This window comes from Clytia hemisphaerica, unplaced genomic scaffold (genome assembly GCF_902728285.1).
Source record: "Clytia hemisphaerica strain Z4C2 unplaced genomic scaffold, Clytia hemisphaerica genome assembly, whole genome shotgun sequence".
In the NCBI taxonomy this organism is placed as follows: Eukaryota; Metazoa; Cnidaria; class Hydrozoa; order Leptothecata; family Clytiidae; genus Clytia; species Clytia hemisphaerica.
In genome coordinates, this window is record NW_027103417.1 from 774,993 (window position 1) to 798,533 (window position 23,541).

Below are 23,541 nucleotides of genomic sequence, written 5' to 3' on the forward strand. Positions count from 1 at the left end.
TTACTGATTGTGTTTTACTCTTCGACGAAACAATCGACCGTGGCTTAACTTTTAGCAAAGTTGACAGCACACAAAATGGATTGAAGACATCAAAGGACGAGCATATAGTATTGATGTCAGGTAACGGAAGTTTTCTAAAAAGTTACAGGATTGTTAACGAGACTGTAGTATAGACACACGGGATTCGTGTGATTTTGACTTCCAAATGAATTTTGACCAAAACAGCTATGACTTAAAAATGTGAATAGTTAATTAGATTTTGGGCTGCGAATTTCAGATATACACCGTATTGATATTAGGTAACGGATTAAATTAGACAGTGGCAAAATCACTTGAAGTGTAGTGCGAAGTGTTGATATGATAAACTGATTGATTGTCTCTGTCTCCGAATATTGCTTGCAAAGACAAAACAGTCATTGATTGTTGCGAATTTAATTCATTAAATGTTTTGTACTGTTCTAAAACAAGACAAATCAGAGCATTAAAATAAGCTTAAGAATATGAATCAAAATTCAGAATAGGGTGAGTAAGAAGTGCGTTGAAATGAAACTCAAATTGATGGATAGGAAAAAATGGAGCGTGCTTGTAATTCCTATTTTCACTCGCCGGTGAGGTGAAGATAGGAATCATTTGTATCCCCACTGATTATGTATGTGTGTTTTTGTGTAGTGGATACGGTAAGATTCTGTCTACATCCTGACTGGCTGACTGATTGACTGACTTACGACGGTTATTAAGCACTTTTACTGTCCCTGTCAGAACTGCAGGTTATTTCGAATCGCTCCATTTACTTACCGTCCTCAAAAGTGCAAATACATACTCGATTGTCATTAATTATCGGCACAAACTTAAAAATTAAACTGGACGGGCGCTTTCTAAAAAAGGAACTCATAAATATATACCTCGTCTTAGCTCGGAAACAAAGAAGCAATTAGACGATACCTAACCCTATTGTTTCCTTATCTTATATCTAACTTTACCTCTCTACTCAACCTCTACTATACCTTTTCCTCTAAAATCTTTCCAAAGCCTACTATCAGACACATTTAAGATTAATCTTAAGAAAAAATATTTCCTCTCAAGCAAATTCTCCAGATTTTTGATACATTGTATTTCATTTCTATTGCATCATCTCTGTTTGTTATGCTTACGGGAACAACCGGAGAAAGCCGGGCATCGCAAAACGTTTGCATCTTTTAAGTCCAAAATAACACCGGTAATTTTAAATATTCCGTAATAAAAAAAAATATTACAATTTATTGATGCGATTAAGGGGTCTTGTTTTGACGTATTAGACTACATTTTTGACAGGATTTCAAACTTTTTGAAGTTGACTTGTTTTAACCACAGATTTGATTAAAAAAAGCAAGTCAACTGCATTGGTCTCACCCTTCTTGCCAAAAGATGTCGCCATATTAACGAAAAAAGGATCTCAGACACATTACGATTCTAAACGAAACGGCTCTAAAACACTGCGTAGACACTAAGAATTTCAGACGTCAAAAACAAAGCAAAAGGGAACTGCACCATTACGTTATTTCGACACTTTCTGAAATCAATATGAACTTCTTATGCGTAACAAATGTCATATCGGTGCGATACGAAACCATAAACGTTTGAACATGGTCTAAATTTCATATTTTGTTCTTCAATCTACTCAATCTCCATTATCGTTCCCATGTATTACAGGCTTTATTTGTGTTGCTGTTGAACTCCAAAAAATACCCTGAACATATCTGGTAGCATCAGTAAATGTTGAGAAACTGATTATGCGCAAAAGAGGGCGTGAATGGTTTTTCCCATAACATTGCTATGAACTGATCCAGTGAGCATTAAAAAAACGATAATGTGAAACAGGTTTAAACGGATCCTAAGTCTCCATCTTAACCTTGAAAAAATATATCATATATCATATCTCTTGAAAGCAGTAAGGACACGCCCAACATTCATCCTATTTTTGTCACTTCTTGGTTTCACACCTTCTCTCGTCTATTACTTCTAAAGCTTTTGTAGAAATAAGGTCAGGTCTTTTTGCATGAAAAAGATTCTTCTTCGATACACATTTTTTTATAAGAATAAACTATATAAGAACATAACGCTTCGATGGCCAAAATACTAAGAACAAGTTAAGAAAATTTTAAGGATTCGCGAACTCTAAAACACCCGATTTCTTAGGAAAATGGACAAAAATACTCAAAAAAAGCTAAAAATAAGAACATGTTAAGAACATTTTTAGGTTTAAAAGTCAAAAAATTAAGAACATCTGAAGGCTTCAAATATTTTGGATGCTCTTATAAAAAAAATGTGTATGATTTCTTGTACAAAACTTTGCATTACTGTATCGAAAAGAGTCCTTTATATCTAAGCTAGAGTCTAGTTTTAACTAAATCTTGCTGATCTCTCTTCATCAAACAAATTTTAAAAGTGCTATAATTGACAAGTCCAAAATTTTGAAGACAGTCTGAAAGAACAGAAATCAACATATACCTCACAAAAACATCAATAAGTTTCAAAGAGTTTATCGCAAAGTCGTTATCGTTATTTGTTGGGCTTGTCCTCAGTGATCATTATCATCAGATAATCAGTAAATTACTTCATCGCTTTAACAAAGTTAACACAGCTTGTGTCTTTCCTTATGATGCTATAACCACAAGTGATAAAATAAAGTTTTTTATATAAAAGAACAAATTAAATAAGAACATAGGGCTTCAATGGCTAAATTAGTAGGAGCAAGTTAAGAACATTTTAGAGCTTAGTAGAATCTCAAATACCCAATCTCTTAGAAAATTTCACAAAAATACTTCATAAAAGCATTTTAAATTTAACTCAAACAGTTAAGAACATAAAGGCTTAAAAGTTTCTGGATGATTTTAAAAATAAAAAAAAGGATGAACTTTTCAACATATTGTTTACAATCATGACTTGTTAAGGCCTTTTTTAAATAAAGACCAGTCAATTTTGGCTAATGTTTTTCGTGATTATCAGGCTTAAATACGTTCTTACAGTTAAAAACCTGTTTAGCTTTTTTTCGAACACACTGTATGTAATAAATATGATACCACAAATATCTAGCACAATTGCAACATAATTTCATTAACCCTTTCCGTGCCGATGTCGGCATACTCCGATATGCGAAATCTCGACCTATTTGCCAGAACTTTATCATTTTCTACAAAAATTTTGCATTAAATGGTTTGAAATGAAAAAAATGAATAGTAAAAGCTTGGGGACACGAAAGGTTTTATTCGCGTTGGTACAATGCAACATGCTCCATCCCACCAACCTGAAACGCAAAAGTGAGATTTGACTTTCATTGGTAGAAAGAAAAATAGGGTGGAGACACGAGAAAGTGTTGCATTGCACCAACGCGAAAAAAACTTCTCGTGTCCTCAAGCCTTTATAAAATTTTCGATATTGGAAAATAACTATTCTACAATGTTCAACTCAAAATTATAGTCCTTTAGCTGATACTTCTTATCTTACTCAGAAAATGAAGTCAAAATTGCTACCTTCTGCTCATGTCGGTATATGCCGACATCTGTCAAATAGTTCGCAGTGTGAAAAAAAGGATCGGCAGTTAAGGCTTGTGGACACGAGAAGTTTTTTCCGCATTGGTACAATGCAAGATACTCCATCCCAACAACCTGAAATGCTTTCTAGTGTCTCCACCCCAAGTTTCTTTTAATAGTATTTGTGCTTCTCTCACTTTTGTCTCTGGGACAAAATCAGCGTGTCTTTTGGGTATTTCCTTTACTTTTTGTCCCATGAAACAAAAAAAGAAACCATGAGATACGCACTTTTTTCTTGTGTTGGTGAGATCATGGAGTATTTTGCATTGGATCAACACGAAAAACACTTCTCGAGTCCCCAAGCCTTTAAAGGGTTAACTAATTTTTAATAGACTTTTTCATCAATTGCGTCACGAACATCACTAGCATCGTATTCAAACAATTACCATGGTGATTAAGTCCCCTGAGACATGGACATAGACATTGAATGATTTTTTTTAAATAGAAAGCAGTTTTAATAAAATCCGCTGGGAGTTGATCAACTTGGCAATAATTTCAAAACGAAGCAAGTGATGTTTGTGACGTACTTTATGAAAAGGTCTATTACGATAGGAATTATTTAACGTGATACATTCTATTCCGAGCACCTCATTGGATGAATTTTAAAACAAGTGAATACCTTAATTATCGGGGGGGGGGGAAATGTGGGATTTTTTTTTTGTCGGGGAAAAATTTCGTCACCTAGATGCATTTTCGTCACTTTCCCCCGACCAAAATTTCAAATTCGTCACTTTTCCCCGACGAAATTTACAATTTAGTCACTTTTACTTTATGGTTTCCTTCACTAGCTCGGAAAAAAATTTTGTAATTCGACGTTTAAAGCACTAATTTCAGTTAATAAACGTGTAAAAAATTTAAATTTAGATAATTTTAAAAATCGGGTAAAAGTTTTGGTCGGGGATAAAAAATTCGGGTAAAAGTTTTGGTCGGGGATAAAAAAATCAGGTAAAAGTTTTGGTCGGGTGATAAAATATCGGGGAAAAAATCGTTGGGGGAAAATTTCGTCACCCCCTCAAAATTTTCGTCACTTTCCCCAGACATTTTTTCCCCGATAAGGTAGTAAATCGCAAATAGCTTTTATTATAAAGCCTCAGTATAAAAGGAGACGAACGTAGGACTTGAAAATCAAACGAAAAGCAGATTTCAAGTGAAGTAATGACGACTCTAACCCAGGAAGGAATTTCTACCAAGCGCTTCAAGATATGATTGATGAATGTGTGGCGGAAAAAATGGATCCTAAACATGAATGCAAATTTGGAGGTCTGTGTAACAAGGTTTACAGCTACGGATGTCACAAGTACGTGAAGAAATGTGATGGTTCAGGATGCACAGAAATCATAAGTAATATTTTGAAAGTATTTTTATTTATATATCAACTTTTTTTTGCACATCATTTTGCAAGAACGCACAGAAGAAAAAGGAAAGCAATAGATTATATTATCAGGCTCAAACTGCAGTTTTCCTCATGATGTCTTAAGAAACATTTCTTGAGTGGCAATAAAGATTTAAACGATGTGTAAGAAGCTAAATTCCGATATTATGCCAAAACTACTGTAAAGTACTCGCATACATTAAGGTATAACAATTATTTCATGAATTTTAGGCATTCATATAGTTCCCGTATAATTCCTGTAACTTTAGGGAACTTGCTGGCGTCAATGTTACTCAAACTCGAATCCATGGTGTAGATTAGCAGACGTATCCAGACGTGACCAATTATTTTCCCCGGGGGGGGGGGTACTAGGGCAAGATGGGCTACGGGGATGCTCCGCTGGTCAGGGTACCTTTTTTAACCTACACGAGTCCCAGGTAGGGTCGCAGAAACACCAAAATAGAACAATCAGTCCCTCGTAGGGTGCATATTTTTGGATAATTTGGGGGAAAAGTAGAAAATTTGAGAATATTTTGGAATTTCAGTCCCATTCAGGGTCACTTTTTTCGCAAATTTCGATTCCCACGTAGGGTCCATTTTTCGAACCTGAGCGGAGCACCCCCGTCGGTTGACAAGGGTAGTACCCCCCCCCCGGTTATTTTCTTGTCAAAAAGATTCAGGTTGCGCACACACCAGAGAACAAAGGATTGTGAGGAAAATCTGCTAAGGAGGTTTGCGAAATGAATTTTGGTCTTTTTAGCTCTGGGCCAATATGTCATGGATCAAATCCTTAAATGTTTAAAGAGGAAGAAAATTTGAATTTGTCAATGGTTATGGACAGTATGAAAAAAGTTTCTCCTGAAATTTATGTACTATGATTTCAATTCAACTTACACAATAATTTTGTCGAATTTCTTTTGTTTGATTTTAAGTTTCTTTGTAATATTTGAAAATGACTTTTAAAATATTATTTTAAAATTCTTATAATTTTGTTGGTAATGTATGGTAATTAGTTCCAGAAAATAGAATTGTTGTGGGATACTCATTGCTTTTTCTGTGAGTGCATTGGTTTGCCTCCCTTTCATTATTTTGTAAACTGAGGCCTTATAAATAAGATCGCTCACATTTTTGGCTATTGTGGGTCTGCACTTACGTTTTTACCTACAATAAGAATATAGCCTGAAAGTCTATAAACCCCTCCCGAATTGAAATATTCGAATGAATTTATCAATTTGCCCAAAAGCGACTTTTTCATCCGAACTCTAAATTGCTGAAAACAAGGAATTAACCAAAATGCCCAATATATTTTGACCGAGATTGCAACATACTAACATATACAAAACATTTTCTACTGTATCGATATAAAATAGATTCTTCGATTCGCCTTTTGCTATTGTGTTCAAGCGTTCGTTCAACAAGTTTAATCGGAAATTTACAATAGATACACTCTTTCACACTTCGTAAGCTGAAGCGTGGAGGTATAAAGAAAAACTGGACATGTATGTTATTATAACCAAACTCGCCCTACGATTAAAAATGTTACGAGGTTTGAATGTTCATAATCTCGTATATTCAGGCCTTTTTTAGTCCAAACATTTTCTTACACCGATGTCAAAAACAATGGATCTCGTCTCATCTAATTTCTGAAACTAAAATAAGCCAATAAGATTTCACCAATTGACAAAAGAACTTATTAAAAATGCATGATTTCCGATCAAAAATTTCTCAGATTGAATTCTATTGCTTGATACTCTCCTTCAAAGTTCTCCAGGGACTTTTTGTCTTAAAATTGAGTCTGAAATCACGTGTGCTCATAAATAACTTTCCATTTTCGAAACAAAATTTAACGGATAACGAATTGGAACATAAACATTTTTTGTAAACATTTTCGTATATGTGAAGGCTAGAATCTTCGATAATGGTAGTTAGAATGTTCAGAGCAAACTTGAGTTCTACTAAAAAGTCTTATTTCATCGGGCAAGCTTAGAATTTCTTTTGATACATTTTATAAAAAAAAATCAAAAGGCTTTAACGAACAATTACCGACAAATTAAACTCCTGTTTTTCTTTATGCCTCCATAGCTGGAGGGAAATTAATTTTGAAATTTAGTTTTACAAAAGGTATATGATAATGAAAGGCGGGAATAGAGTGAAAGAAAAACCCCAGATTCTAAGATTTGGGCCCGAGAAGATGAAAAGATGATATCAATGCAAGATGAAGAACAGCCAGGGCGAAAGTAAATAGCCTCGTCAATCAACTGATGCAACCATACTGTTGTTTTATGTCGCTAATGTCCTCTCTTTGAGAATTAGTAACATCACCAGACCACCAGTTTGAGTTTTTTGTATTGTAATCGCCAAGAAATATAGCTAGAGTGGGAGAAACATCGTAAATTTTCCTGATAGTTTCCTCCAAATTTTGCTTGAATGCAGAAAATTCTTCTGTATTTTGACTAGGAGCTCGATAGAGAAGACAAAGAATTAAATGTTTTGAACCAGATTCAACTTCACAAACAAGGCATTCATCAAGAGAAGACAGCAAATGAGTTATTGGTCTAATGGCAACATCAAAACAAGGACATATGAGATCAATATCAATATTTCATAAAAAAAGGTTAGAAATTAAATTGCAAAATTTGGACCATTATGAAATTTGCCTTTATTATATATTTACTAACAAAATGATTTCTAGTTGTATCAAATTAAAAAAAATTCAAATTAAATAAAAAAAACGTTTCATGAAAATAAAAAAAAAAATGTATGGGGGGGGGGGGGGGGGGGGGGGGGGGGGGGGGGGGGGGGGGGGGGGTATGAAAATGCGTCAAAGATAATTACAAGGTTCAATTTCAAAACTTATATAAAAATACCACCCTATCTCGCAGCCCCGGTGGAACTTTAGTCCACAGTATGTGGGGATAAAAATTCCTATTGAAATCCTATGGGGATAGAAATTCTATTGTTCCAAGGCTAAAAAACACAGCGGGGATGGTTTTGTAGTACAACTTTTAAACATGGAATTTCGAGTGGGGATGAAACCAATGAATTTCAAGGGTATTTTCCCACTGGGGACGAAATTTTTGTCAAATTTTTCAGTTGGGCTGGGATTCCAGTCCCAGTGGGTCTGTGACACAGGGGTGTAAAAATTTTGTTGAATACACGCTTTTTATAAGAAAAGAAACATAAAAAACCTGGACTGGAGTCTTGAATTTTGTCAAATAGTTAAAAATCACACCAGTCACGATGGAACTATATTGACCTTTTTATCAACGTTTTTAAAATAACAGCTGGTGTCCAGTCAAAATTTATTAGTCATTTTCCTAAAAAGTGTATATTAAATTCTATAAAAATTTATTACCTAATCACGAAAATAAAATTAATATGAGCTAAGTAGCAAAAAGTAATTCTTCTACTTCTTCTTCAAATTATGTTAAAAATCTAAAAATGTTGCATTAATTTTTCATAAAAAAGACTATTCCAAAAATCTAAACTCAATGTCTGGAACTTGCAGCAGAAGTCTAACTAACCTCAGATGGAAACGATAATTAAACTTTAATTTCGTGTTCCTCTTCCGCAGAAGCTGCATTATTTTGATCTTTCTCTGTCATTGTCAAATCTTCAATATGATATCTTCGATTCAAATCGTAATCACTTGGATCAAAAGCATATTCTATTGGATGACATAAACGATTTTGGAAACCGTCTTTCCATTCTTGTGGGTTCTGCACCAGGTCTTTGATGAGACCTATAAGGATGGGTGCGATTGGTAGACATATAAGCACAATAATAACAAATTTCGCCCATGCTGGGTACTCTTTTTCAATTACTGGCTCAGCAAAACCCTAAAAAAGTGGAAGATGAGTTGGTTAATTTCTGTATCTTGTAAAATACTATAATAAAAACGCCTTTCATAAACGACGTTCCACTATTCGATACGCTACCTTATTCATTAATTCCCACTTCTTCTTTTAAGTCAACTGCATTGCGGAAAATCGGAATTTTAAAATGGGTGAAATAAAAATGAGCTTATGAGCAATAAGTAAATTAGTCTGTCCCACAGATCTGTAAAGCCCGAAGATTAGATCCACGGCCTTTATCGAAAAGTGAAGCAAGTTTTGGTAGGAAATCACGTGACAACAAGTAATTTCACTGGTTTGAGAAATGCAAAATAGCGTTTGCCGCCTTCTTTTTTTGATCTCGCGATCAGAAAACAATTGAAATGCTAGATCCTATCCATCGGCACGAAATTTAAGAAGTCAAATTTGTGTTTAACTTTTTTTAGCTGGAGAAAGCTTAAAGTTGTTTATCTAGTCCTTTGGGCTTTACAGATATCTGTGGTCTGTCCTGTGTAGAAAATTGATGGCTGACTTACAGCAAAACAACCACCGTAAGCTTTGTACGTCATCTCTCCAATGGATAACAAATAAATATTGGAGATAATGATAATCATGATGACTATAGGAGAAATATATTTCCAACAAATCAACCACAACTTCAATGGACGACGTCCCGTCATATACTCAATGTCATTTGCAAACCTGAAATCAATAATAATGGTCAGCAATTTATATGCACGGAGCAATGTATTAATAGTTAATAGACTGAAAGTACAACCCTGGGTAATAAGCTTTAAGATACAGCAAGTTGGATACGAAAAGATTGGAGATGAAAACTTTGATAACGAGAACTCGATTTTCACCAGGGAAGGGAAAAATTTACTTTCAAGAAGTCTTTTATTCCTATAATCGAAACACTTACTTGACGTTGCTGTAAACCCGCTGAAACACTTACTTATCGTTGCCGTAAACCCACGAAACGCTGATGGTTTGGAAGAATCCGACTGTGAGAAGACCAAATGATAATGAGTAATCGTCAAAGATTTGGAAGACGTAATAACCAACAGGTGATACGAAACATAAACCAATCAGAAACATACCAATGGCTACCAGAGCTGTAAAGCAAATAAAAACAGAAGTAGAAGATAAAATTTCAAATTAATAAAGGAATTTATCAGAATAAACCGTTCTAAAAAACCTTTATTAATGATCGCTACAGGCACAGAGAAGTAATGTTGGTCAGACTTGACTAAAATTTGAGGATTGTATCTGATAGGGTTTACATTTGGTACTTTTCACCACTTTTCAGGGTCAGTTTGGGGAAAAATATAAAATTTTGCATCTGACAGGGTCAAAATATGCTCTGACAAGGTCCAAATTTTATCAGTCAGGGCCAAGTTCAGCAACACTCTCTGCTTTTTAACAAAACAAAACTTTGGTGTGCAAGCCGTACGTTCAAGACGGGAACGGCAAACAGACTCTAAAACAAGTTTTTACATTCATTAATTTCTCGAAATACAGAGAGCTTTTAATAATGCTTCTTTCCATTTGAGTAGACTAAAATTTTAATTCTAATTACAGAAAACTGGAGTAATTGGAGAAAACTAAAGTTCGAACTGGAGAGGGTTGACAGTAATCGAAATATTAATATTTTTTCTTTGTTATAGGGTATGATTTGGAATGATTTAGCAGAACAAATTGTTATCAATCTCTGATTCGGTAATTAGAATGACAAAGTGACTTGGTTTTATCGATTCAGTAAACCGTTCCAAAAAATACACGAGGTCGCTTGTCTAGACTTGAATCGTTTTTGAATCATTATGTGAGAGTGATCATTTTTGCCAAATGAAATCGTTCCAAATAGAAGGATGCCAAAGACGTTCCATATACCTTTCTCCATTTAAGCACTTAGTTTAAAGCCCCAGTGGAAAATGTTTTTTTTTTCTATTTGGGTTAAAACCAGACTTATGATTTGAAAGATAATATTGGTTTCTCTACTTTATTAGGATAACGATGAAAACTTTTGAGGTATTTTAGCAAGAGGAGGTCACATGGATGTCTATTTTCCAAATTGTAGTGACTTCAAGGCTTTTATTCAAAAATTCCTGTTCAGCCAAATTAATGCGACCAAATCATCTACCTTCCTACGTAAGTTTTTTTCATTTTTAAATGGTAATTTTACGTCAGCACGCTTAATCTGGTACTCCCATTAATCAAGTTTGATGACATCTGTTTAAGAAATTAAAACTAGGTATCCATAAACTTTATCTCGAGATAGACAGCAAAATCAAATTTTCTCCCCTTCGCGTAAACTAGGGCCTCTTTACCTAGCTGGCACACAACGTTGTTTCAACGTTAATCTAACGTTATATGACCGTTGTGAATGTTAGATAAACGTTGAAACAACATTGTATGCCAGCTGGGTATTAGTCACAATATCTTCGGTCCCTGTATTTTCAAGATCAAGATTATGGCCAGAGCCCTGCGATGGAGGTCAAGAACAGATTCATTTTGATTTTTGTTCTCCAGTCGACTGTTAACCCATAAGTGCCATTGACATCATATCCAATCGCTCAATTTTTTGGTCCTGCATGGGTAGGTCTACACCTAGGGGAACGTGACCCAAGCCGTTCTGTTATTTAAGCCTCCTACCAAATATATATTTGTAAATTTGAAGTTACCGAGTGGTGGCATTTTATGGGTTAAGGTCAACCCTCCAATGAGAAATTTTCAAAAAAAGTGGTTTGCTATCATTTTAGACAAGGAAGCATTTAAATGTTCAAATTGAGTGTCGACAGTTGTTATTAATTGAATTGTTAAGGTTAGCTGACCAAATGAAACATTTTGATACAATATTCCCTTTGAGGTGTAATACGGGGATGAACCTATCATGTCTATCCAACAAATTTGGATATCTTTTCAAGATTTTTTCCCTAGAGAATTGATTTGATGTTCTTACTTTGGACAGTGAGCTATGAAAGGGATTTTTAATCAACTATCCGTAGGTGTAACAGTTTAAAGTTTAAGCAAAATATTTTTTTAACTAGCAAGTAGCTGTCGCTAAGAATGCCCCGCAGAGTTTCCTTTCGAAATACCCCTAAGTAAGCAAAATAACGCATGTGTAGATTTTAAATTCGTTTTATCGATAAAATTTAAGTCGGAAGAAGAAGGCTTGGCTTTCAACTTTACTTTTGAGATGACATGCGATAGACGGTCGCTCACATCTCAAAAAGAGAAATTATCGCTCACATGTTATCACAGTGGAAACGCCAAAAATTCTGAAATTGATTTGATTCTTACAAAGTAGACACTTATAATAAAAATAAATATGCTCATCTATTTCGTCATACTTTGTTTACTTTGTAAGAACTAATTACAGAAAGGCATATTACCTTCAATCAAGAGTTATTGATTTGATTCTTATAAAGTAGATGCTTATAATAAAAGTAAATATGCTCATCGTTTTCGCCATCCTTTGTTTACTTTCTAATAACTAATTACCGAAAGTGTATTGCCTTCAATCAAGAGTTATTGATTTGATTCTTATAAAGAAAAAGCTTATAATAAAAATAAATATGCTCATCTTTTTCGCCATCCTTTGTTTACTTTGTAAGAACTAATTACCGAAAGGCATATTACCTTCAATCAAGAGATATTGATTTGATTCTTATAAAGTAGATGCTTATAATAAAAATAAATATGCTCAATTTTTTCGCCATCCTTTGTTTACTTTCTAAGAACTAATTACCAAAAGGTATATGGCCTTCAATCAAGAGTTATTGATTTGATTCTTATATAAAGTATCAAGTAGCAACAAAAGAGATATAATATTAGGTGCGCGCGAACATTTTTTAACTGCGGCGGCCCGCTCAGAATCGGAAGAAACAACATGAATCTGAACATGAATATTTTTCTGGCGAGCAAGTCCGCTACGTGAAGCAACAAAAGCCCCTGCGGGGCAATTAGGAAAAAGGGCTAGGAAAAGTATATAAACCACTTGAAAAAGGGCTGAGGAAGTCAATTAGTGGAGAATTGGTAAATTCACGTGAAAACACGACTGCTCCTCGTTAAAAAAATGTAAAGGGAAACTCGGGGTAAGATATACGTCAATGGTATCCGAAAAGCTATTGGACATAACCCAAATCGGAGTTATCTTAACAAAAGTGAAAGAAATCGATAATCATCTTTAATTTCCGATTAAAGCTTAAGTCCAAATATTAAATATCTAGAACCTTCGTCATAAAGAAATTTCACAAAAATGAAATGTCAAAAAATGATTGCTGACTGGTCGTTAAAACCATTTTTAGTAACAGTTTCTTTACAACTGAGCCAAATTATGTTTTACGAAAATGAACGGTAGACAGAAAGTTCGAAAGGTTGTGTCAGTATTGCCAAAAGACTATAATAGACCATGTCAAAACGTTACCGTTCCGTTCCGAAACGAAACAGTTCCGAAACAAGTGTGAACGTCAAAATTCGAAACGTCAAAAAAGAAGATGTTATAAAGCCTAAAGATCGAAACGGTTTCGCTCCAGTTTTTCATCGGGACAGAACTTCTCCGTCTTCTTGCTCCGAAACGTTCCAAAACCAATATGAACACATGACGAATATGATCCGTAACGAAAATCATACCGGAGCAAAACAGAACAGAACAAGGGCTTTTACTCAATGAATGGGAAGGAAGGAAGAATAATCCAACCTTTGCGAATAACGGCATGAGCCCTATCCCAGGATAGCTCCCTATTCCAAAAAAAGGAAAATCATAGTACTTATTACTAGACACCGATGATTCTCTGTTCGCGAAACAACAGAGCCATGATGTATTGGTGACATTACTCGAACAAACCTGGTAGAGCAAGATTAGTAACATCGACACCACAGATACAATGTATGGCGAACCTCCACATGCAGTCTAATTTCAGAGTATAGTACCAAATCCCCTATGGTATGGTGGCATGGGTTGACTCAAGTGAAGGCGCATTCTTGCCAAGTGAGTCGTAGCACTAAGTTGGACTCGGAGCCTAGCCCCCCGCATGTCCACTACACTATTACGCCTTCTTAATCAAAGTTAAAATGGTTTATAATCTTTAATTTAAAAACCAAAACCCTTGCACCCTTCGAGAGAGCATATCGTTCAATTTGGAGATTATTCTGAAGTCTTCAAGGTGACTTGTCATTACCAAATGTTGCCACAATAATTAACTTCTCTCAGGTGGTGAAGGTCTAACGCGCTGAACGATTAAAATTAGAATCGAAATTAAATTTAGATGAAAAACTAAGTGAGGTTCTATGAAAGTTGGAAACTAACGAAGAGGAAAAGCGAGATCAAAGGCCTCCATAATGGATAGAAGAGCCGCAGGGGACTTTCAATTTTTCAAACATTTCATAAAAGTGTTCTGTCTGCATAACTCTTAGCAAATTGAAGCTTTGAAGTCATGCTAAAAGTATTTTTGTCATTGGCACACAAAACTGTGATTGCTTCACGTAAGCCAAGCGACAGGGTATTCGAAAAAACGAATCGGAACGCACATGAAATTCTTTCCCAAACATGGTTTCATTAAAATACAATCAAGATTCATCAATTACCACATTAATTATGAAGAGTTAATTATATTGTAGCAAGCTTTAACTTGAAATCTTTTTCAGAAAATGCTGACATGCTACCTAATTGAATGATTGGCTGAACACAATTTTCAGTTTTTTACCGGTGTCAGCAATATGCTACTTTAGGCGTAAAAACTTTCCTGAGCATAAGCTTTCACGAGGTCAAAAAATAGCGAATTTACGGCATTTACTTCCACGAATTTGATGGAAAAATCGTTTTCACGAGCAAAAACTTTCGCAAATCAAGACGCAAAAAATGAAAATTTTCACATAAAAAATGGTTTAGAGAAAAAAATACTTCTTGGATTGGGTTGAAACTTTTGCCTTTAAACTTATTAGTCTTTTAAAAGGTTAAAAAATGCCATAAATGTTACATTGTATTTAAAGTTTGAAGTTTTAGAGATTTTCTATTTTGTCAATAATTTTTCGAAATGAATGGCCCTTCCAAGAATTTTTAAAGACATTTACGTTCGCGAAAAGGCCCGATTTTCACGGAAGTTACGAAAGTTTATGCTCACGAAAGTTTTTACGCCTAAAGTAATCGCCAGTAATTGAGGTAGATTTAAGCGTGGATAAACTGAGACACTACTATGTCATCTGATTGATTACTACGATGCCACTACGCGCATGTCAGAGAGAGAGAGTTTGTCTTCCTTAGGATAACAATGTCGTCTGCTTCAGTATTGAGAATATAAATTCACACACGGCGTTTTCTTGGCGCTTGTGGAAAGTTAGCCATACCATTTTGATAATACTAATTAATTTTACGAGAGAGTGGTTGCCATATAGTAGCAAAAAGTATGCAAACCTATTACGTAAAGATCTTAACCAGGGTTGATATCAAAATTTTTGGTCCAGCGCGCAGCAGAATGGACCTTTAAAAAGCAACTGATCGGAAAGATTTTTTTTTTGTCGGGGCCTGTGCGCGCAATAAATTAACAAGTCCAGGCTAAACCAACCGCCGATCTAGAATTTTTGCCCCGCCGCCTACCCGCGCGATGTTTGATCTATGTTTTGGATTGAATTGGTAGTAGAGTCAAATTTCCCGGTTAGATTAAAGGGTTGTTTCAGGTAGGGTTAGGGCTAGGGTTGGGGATGGGAGTTAACCCCTGGTTAGGGTTTTAGCCCCCGGGTAGAGTTTGGAGTAAATACCATGTTTATAAGCAACTTTGAACTCCTTAATTCAGTTGTGACTCGATGGCCGAGTGGTTAAGGCTCTGGCGTTCTAACTATAGGTGCTTTGTATATAGTGGGTCCAAATCCCATCAGCGGCAATAGTTTTGAAATTTCGGGAAATGCATCAAAAACTTTCAAAACTTAGCAATATAAAGAATACAAAGAAAGTGTCAAAGAATAGAAGCTCAGAGTGGAGGATGGGAAGGAAATTTTTTTGCGTCACTTAAGGAATCCGATACGAACGAACGACATTCGGTTATTGCCACGTCAGCTGGACCTTCACGCCGCTCCGGCTTCTTGTTGATCTTGAACTATGAGTAGCCTTAAGAGTCGATGCCACAAACTAACGGCTCCTGGTCCAAATTCCTACTCTCCAATATTATTTGGTAAGTTGATGCAGAGCTGAGCCGGCTGGCTGTGGACCCTGTGAAAACAACTACATGACTGTCCTAGATTACTAGACTGTCCAAAATCAAGAATACCAAATCAAAATATTTCCACAAAAACCATGCAGGAAAAACACTTACCACTAAATAAGCTTTTATTCATGGTGATCCATTTCATATCATAAAAAGGATATACAAAAGCTTCAAATGTTCCGAACTCTGAATCAATTCCCAAGAGGATCAACATCACAAAGAAACAGACTGCCCAAAAAGGAGCACCATCCATTTGTAGGAAAGCGTTGGCAAATGTGATGAAAACTAAACCTGGACCGCTGCCACTCTATAAATGGAAAAAATTTAAAGTCAATATTTTATGAAAATTTTTATTTTCTTCGACAGTAAACTGGCTATATCGCTAAAAACTTTAAGGGAGTGCTCTAAACAGGTTAGCAACCGTCCCTTCAAAATTTGAATGCTTAGAAAAGACATGTCAAGATTTGAATTTCAAACCAGATTTTATTGACACACAATTTATTGACATGTTCTTGGGAGAAAGAACCGAGGGAGACACTAAATCGCAGCTTTATTTTATTGAAATCAACAATTTTAAAAACTCGAATTAGAGAGCGTCAGTGGTATATTTCTTGCACACGTATCTTTAGAAATTCACTCCAGATGGAAAATATTTTAGAAATAATGTCAAATTACTGGGAATTGCTTGAAAAAAGAGTTGGATGGTGAATTTTGAAGGTCGTTAACATGGACTCAATTCTTTTTCATTTTTCATTTAAAATGCCTTTATCTACTTTCTCTTAGTACCAATAGTCATTTTGGACAGTTTGGACCCGCAGTTTTAAAGATTTAAAAAAATGTTATTGTGTGGCCTTTTAGCTCCTCCTTAATAAAACTAGGATATGGTAAAACATATAAATTCACACGTGATTCTAAAGAGCCAACGAAATGATAATCTATCAGTGGCTACCCAAGAAAATAATGTTACCCTTAGTTTCAAATTCCAATCTACCAAGATCATTGAAATCAATATCAGAATAATTACCATCTGGGAAAGTTAAGTTAATGAGTGTAAACCCTTTTATTTAAATGTTCCAAAACCAAAACGCTATTGGAGCATTCTAATGGAATGACAAGTTTCAATTGAAGGATGTGGTTAAAGATATATTTGCTTGTCAATCACTGAGACACCACGTTGAGAACAATATGTTAAAATTTGATCACAATTTTGAGTGTGTTTTCGACGACGCGAATAGAAATATCTTACTTTTCTCTGCGTTGAGCGCTGAATAAAATCTCGATTGGTCGGCACAGGTCGGGATATGATTTCACCATGTGCTTTTCACGGTAATAGTGAAGTGTTTACTCTTGTGGTAAGAAATACTTTAATATACTTTATGTGTTTTCAAGGAGCTTAGATCGAGTGGTCTAAGGCGTCGGTGCCACAAAACAAAATTACAATGCCTCGTTCCTGTCAATAATTGCTAAGTTCATTGATAGCTAAGCCAGCTGCTGCTTGCCGTGGAAGCGATCGAATGATTTTTAAAAGTCCTAGATAGATTATTCCGCAATTCATCAAAAGTGTGGACTCGCTATCAAAATAGGGACTTTTATCAATTTAACTATGATTACCTCAATTGCACTTTGACCGGTCTCTTGTTCTCGATGTCCCAAAATGGAGAATACAACAATACCAGCCAGAATAGAGGTGAAACAATTAATCGAGACAACAGTATAAGCATCTTTCATACAATTATTTTTGGTCGGCATGTATGAAGCGAAAGCTAGTAGAGCACCAAACCCAATACTGAGAGTGAAAAACATTTGACCAGCTGCATCTAACCAGATCTTTGGATCCAATAACCGCGAGAACTGAATAGTAAAGAAACAAAAAAGATGAATAGAGAACATAAGTCTTGAAGTAGTTTACGGTTAATCAGGATCCAGTGTTAAATAGACCTCTCAATCGTGAGAACTGTCCCAGCTGGCACACAACCTTGTTTCAACGTTTTTCCAACGTTCACAACGTCCATTTAACGTTAGATGAACGTTGAAACAACGTTGTGTGCCAGCTGGGGTATAAGCTAAGCTCTGGTTCCCAATCTCCAAATCACGACCAAGAAATGGCTTATAGAAATTATACAATTTCAAAAAGTTTAGATTGAATTTAATTTGGGTTATTTTGATTACCTATGGCATTAATGTACATATGAATGATAAACAAATCTAATAAAACTGTTTCTATCACACCCTTCGTTCTTTCGGACATTGGTTTTTATGGAAGATATTTGACGAGGAAATAAAAACAACAAAATTACTTACATCAGGTTTAAAAAAGGCTACCAAACCAATATCAGCACCGGTAAGTAACGCGCCAGCTATCAATAAAATGATCAAAATCAAGTATGGAAAAGTAGCCGTGAAATATACTGCTTTACCACTGGACTTCACACCTTTTACCACGCATGCGTAAACCAGAACCCATGATAACAATAAACAAAGAATCAGTTGCCATGACATTCCCTTGCCATCAGTACTCTCAATCGATGAAGCAGCATTTAGAGCGGTGACGTAGAAATAATAAGCTTCGGGATCTCTGGTACAACATGTTTCGTTGGTCACCGAGTTGTTTAACAGTTGCAGTGAACTGAAATATAAAATAAGGTACAGTTGAGTCTCAAGTATCTTTTGATTCTCCATAACTCGAACATGCAAGAGGAACGGAAATTTGTTTGAATTGTGGAGTAAAGGTTTATGAGGCATTGTTACCTGAAGGGAGTTAAGACGAGTTATCAAGGTTCGAGTTAGAAAGACTCGACTGTATAATAAATAATTTAGTGATAATTGTTATCTTATTAAAGGTTGGGAGACGTCAATGGCTAGTCATATATGAACGATTTAAATTAGGCGATAAATGATTGTTAGCGGCTAGTATTTTTTAGGGGAATAAATAGTTTTTGGTTAAGTTTAGTATTAACTTAGAATGCGGGATTTCTCAGGGTAAACGATATCCAGTTCTTCGAATATGGTACAGGTTGGGCGTGATATTGTAGATAGAAATATTTTCAAAAAAGTGACGGCGTCGAAATTTTTATCTCTATGCCACAATCTACAACAGGTACATGTTTTTTTATAAGAGCAAACTATATAAGAACATAAGGCTTCGAGCCTTCGATGGCCAAAATACTAATAACAAGTTAAGTACATTTTTAAGGCTTTGCAGACTCGAAAATACCCGATGTTTTAGGAAAGTGGGTAAAAATGGTCACAAACTGGAGAAAATAAGAACATTTTAAGAACATTTTAGGCTTAAAATCCAAAAAGTTGAGAACATCCAAAGGCTTCAAAAACTTTGGATGTTCTTATGAAAAAAAACGTGCAGAGCCGATAATCTACTTCACTATTTTTGTCAATTTGTTATGTACTATAATGTCAAAAGACTCCTCCCAAAGATACTTGGAAACAGGAAAGCATAAAATCCATAAATGACACAAAAATTCCCTGGAAACGAAAACCGCAAATCTCGCTTTCTTTACAGTTCCTTGTTTATTTAAGCAGTTAATGTTGCTTTTCGATGTGAAATCTTTAAAGAACACTTGGAAAAGCCTTTTGAGGTCCTTTACGATTAATCATAACTTTTAGCTTAAGATATGGCATATGGTATAAGGTTGATCAAAGTCCCCATTAAGTAGAAATATACTGGCTCCATGTAAAAAGACTTCACGTAACCTGCCTTTTTGATACCATTGCTCTAGTTTCATTATATCTATTGCCCAATTTCATTGTCACAAAATGAACTTTTTTTTCAAAGATTCAAAGTTGTAACCTTGAAACAAGCTATAAAATTATTTTATGATCTTAGTCATACCTTGGACAATTATTTCGTTCCCAGGGCAAAACTTTCCTCATTGAAACAAAGAGATAAAAGAAGGACCAAGCAATAACAGCCACGTAATAAATACAAAGGAAACCAGATAAAACGATTGAACCAATGCCGATTCCTCGCAAAGCAGGATGGATCTTTCCCCAGCATCCAACAGCACTCTGTTTGAAGCGTTGACCAATAGCGTACTCGATGATGAACAAAGGGAAACCTTCCATGATCATCATAAGTAAATATGGAATAAGAAAAGCACCTGAAAAGGAATAAAGATTAATTGGGCTTTACAGAGCGATTCCTAAGAGCGACTTTATTCATAATTCAAAACACAAGAAAGTCTCCATTTCCATTATCAAATCAACAAAATGTAGTTTTTGAAACATGCGACAGGAATAATATTTTGCCTGGAATGGGAAAGTCTTAGCGTCTGCAAATAGCGAGAACCCAAGTTTTACCTCCTCCATTTTTCTGACATAAGTAAGGAAATCTCCAGATGTTACCAAGACCAACTGCAAGTCCAATTGAAGCTAATAGAAATTCTGCTTTGTTTCCCCAGGTTTCCTTGGTTTCATCATCATTTATGGTACCGACATTTTGATTGGATGTCTTCTTCTGGTTCTGCTGGGTTAAGGGTAAATTTTCATCTGGATCGCCTAAAAGAAGCCATCTTTAATTTCAATGATATGCAAAAAAATTACAAATGGAGATTTTACAAAATGAAAAATTCCATTCGCTTTCAGTGTGTGTTCACTAGTTCTTATGTTGGAGATGGTTCTGCCGGAAACTTCATTTCCGGTATAGAAGTATATATTTTGAATTATCTTGATTATACACGTCTTTTATAAGAACGAACGAAGAACACAATGCCTCTATTGCCAAATATATCAAGATTAAGTTAAGAACATTTTAAGGCTTTGCGGACTCTAAAACATTTAATTTTGGTAAATTGCACAAAAATTCTCACAAAATGGTGACATTTTAAGAAGAACATTATAAGAATATTTTAAGGCTTAAGTTAAAAAGTTTAAGAATTTTCGAAGGTTTAAACTTTTTTGAAATTATTTTAAAGAAATGGTGAAGTACTTGGGTGAAACTTCATTAGGAACTTTAGAGTATGGCTTTTCAGGCATTCGAAGCCCAGGAATTTTAACAACGTGCTCACTCGTGAGATAAACTTATCAAATGATTATCAAAAATAGTTTATCTCAATATTCTGAAGAAAAAAAGGAAAAAATGATTATACAAGTTAAAATATCAATTGCAGTATTTTAAATGATGCAACGCAGAAGTATTTGATATCAATTGATTGATTGTGCTAACACGTGCACACTATGTCGATAAAGTAACGGACAACTTGACGATGAAGAAATTAACACCAAAAGCAGGCGTAATAATAAGCAAACCTCTACAGCAACCGAACAGAGTCATATCTCTATTCAAGCAAGTTGTTTCTGCTCAAAATCTCTTTCGCATTCGTGCGTATTCAATATAATGATGCTACCAATAAACAGAAAAAAACTTGTGAACTGCTTCAAGCTTTAAGATACCCCTGCATCAAAAAAGGACTCAACTTTCCAAACTTTGATATTTAGCTTTTCACTTAGCTTCTTTCACTTTACTAAATCATAATTCATCTTTTTAGCTGTCTAGCAAACAGTATGTTATGATTTACAAACCTGTGTACTTTTAAAAAACCACCCTTGAAGGAGAGTAATAATTAACAGCCTTATAACAACAAACAAGATGGAAATGCATCTCTCCCCCATGGTTGCTTTTTAAAAGAGAAGTACACTTTTTATCAGACTGCTATTAACAACAGATTGCTTAGATACTTAACGTATAAGTAGGGAAGCTTATGATCATCACTTTTTAAAAGTGAAAGGTCAAAGTCGATAAGGTTCTTAGCACGTATATGAAGTAGTAGATACTTTCTCACCTTGATAATATACACGTTTTTATAAGAAAAAACTATACAAGGCTTTGATGTCCTAAATATTATATTAAAACATTTTAAGGCTTTATGGACAGTAAAATTGTCAATTTGTTTATCTCTTAAATATAATAAAAAATGGCTAAATTAAGAACAATTATAAGGCTTAGAACTCGAAAAGTTGAGAACGTCCGAAAGCTTTTTGGCTGTTCTTATAAAAAACGTGTAAATCTTCTTGGCTGATGAATCTAATTGTGATGAAGCACGTCTCAATGTGGGTACTTACTTTTAAAGCAAAATCCAAAATGCCCATCAAAGTATGAAATAAAGTTTCGAATAGAGGTCAGTGGTCATGTGTCACCTATACTACAATCGCAGCCCGGGGGGGGGGGGTACTTAGGCAAAATGGGTGCCGGGTATGTGCGAGCCATAAGGGTACCTTTTCTCATTTCTCAAAAGTCTCTCAAAGGGGTACAAATTCAAAAGTTAGTCTCTGAAAGGGTCCCAAAATCACAAAAATCAAAAATTTCTCTCTCAAAGAGAGAGTCACGATTTCCAAAAATTTTGACAAAAATTTAGAAAAAATGGACCAAAATTTAGGAAAAAATCTCTCTAAGGGTCCCAAAATCACCAAAATTTTGTCTCTCAAAGGGTCGATTTTCGATTTTCGGCTCGGACATACCCGTCACCTCGCAAAACTAGTACCCCCCCCCCCCGGGAATCGCAGACAAACCTGCTGTTCGATTACACATAACCCACTGCTGAGTCTCCCTTCAATTTCAATGTTGGAAGGAGGAATCTTGCAAGTTCCACTGACTCTCCATCACCACTGAAGATGGGGGAGGGGGAGACAAATAGTTATATCTAGGATTGTAGAACCTTTCTTCATTTAAACGTTTTCAATTTATCTTTTTGACCATCATTGTATACTAGTGTGGTGGTCAAGGTCAAAATTCGATTCCCAATTGACAATTAACTGTACCTTGCAATGTGAGTAGAATAGGCCATTTCACAGTCGCAAAGCGTAATGGGTAATCAGGACCACTGGGCGCTAATAACGACTTACTATTTGTCCAAAGTTTTGAAAAAAATTGAAGATTTTTGCGTCTAGCCAACGGGAAGCCGTAATGGAGGCGCAATCAGTCCTGATTACCCATGATCCATTTCGACTGTGAAATGGCCTATTAGGCAGATAGACACTCAACAAGCCTGTCATTAGTTTTACTATAAAAATAATCGATTTAGCAATGTCACATGAATAAGAGTACTAGCCTTGTTCTTTAGTTTTGCTAGATTGGTAATCACCGTGCTAAAAAGCTCATAAAATGTTCATCCCAAATCTGCACAGAAAACATCAAAGCGATCCACCAACTTGGGCTCTTTTTCTTTACTGTAACAAAGCTTATGAGTGATTACACACTCCTGTGTCACAGACCCATTGGGACCCAAGCACCACTAGAAAATTTGGCAAAAACTTCGTCCTCGGTGGGAAAATACCCTTACAATTTAACCCACACTGGAAAATTGACTTCGATTTCATTCCCATTCGAAACTCAATGTTAAAAAGTTGCACTCCACTGGATTTTTTAGCCTTGGAACAATGTAATTTCTATCCTCATACGAATTCAATAAAAATGTTTATAACCAGAGGAAAAAAATAAAATCCACCTGTGAGACAGGGGTGTGATTAGCACAAAGTAATTAGGAGCTGCTAGGATAGGATCAGGACACATCGGACCAGCCAGACCTGGTGTTCAATACAGGATATCCGGTAAAAAA

General features: G+C 35.4%; 1 protein-coding gene across 1 annotated transcript; it reads right to left on the reverse strand.

The window, feature by feature from the left end:
- Positions 1 to 7,986: 7,986 nt before the first annotated feature.
- On the reverse strand, positions 7,987 to 21,481 carry LOC136797695 (inactive sodium-dependent neutral amino acid transporter B(0)AT3-like). Its single transcript, XM_067054279.1, has 9 exons — positions 21,236 to 21,481; positions 20,288 to 20,485; positions 19,821 to 20,088; positions 18,275 to 18,599; positions 17,585 to 17,824; positions 16,082 to 16,280; positions 9,730 to 9,889; positions 9,311 to 9,476; positions 7,987 to 8,780 (listed from the first exon to the last, which is right to left on the reverse strand). Exons 1-9 carry the CDS (start codon positions 21,258 to 21,260, stop codon positions 8,484 to 8,486), a joined length of 1,878 nt encoding a protein of 625 aa, XP_066910380.1. The 5' UTR covers positions 21,261 to 21,481; the 3' UTR covers positions 7,987 to 8,483.
- Positions 21,482 to 23,541: the final 2,060 nt, after the last annotated feature.

Bases quoted from the DNA above. Each gene is read 5' to 3' on its own strand.
- LOC136797695 (XM_067054279.1), bottom strand. From the start codon at position 21,260: ATGACTCTGTTCGGTTGCTGTAGAG. The intron at 16,281-17,584 runs GTAATCATAGTT...TTCCATTTATAG, and splicing joins CCGGTCAAAGTGCAATTGAG to AGTGGCAGCGGTCCAGGTTT. The intron at 9,890-16,081 runs GTAAGTGTTTTT...TTTGCTTTACAG, and splicing joins GAATAAAAGCTTATTTAGTG to CTCTGGTAGCCATTGGTATG.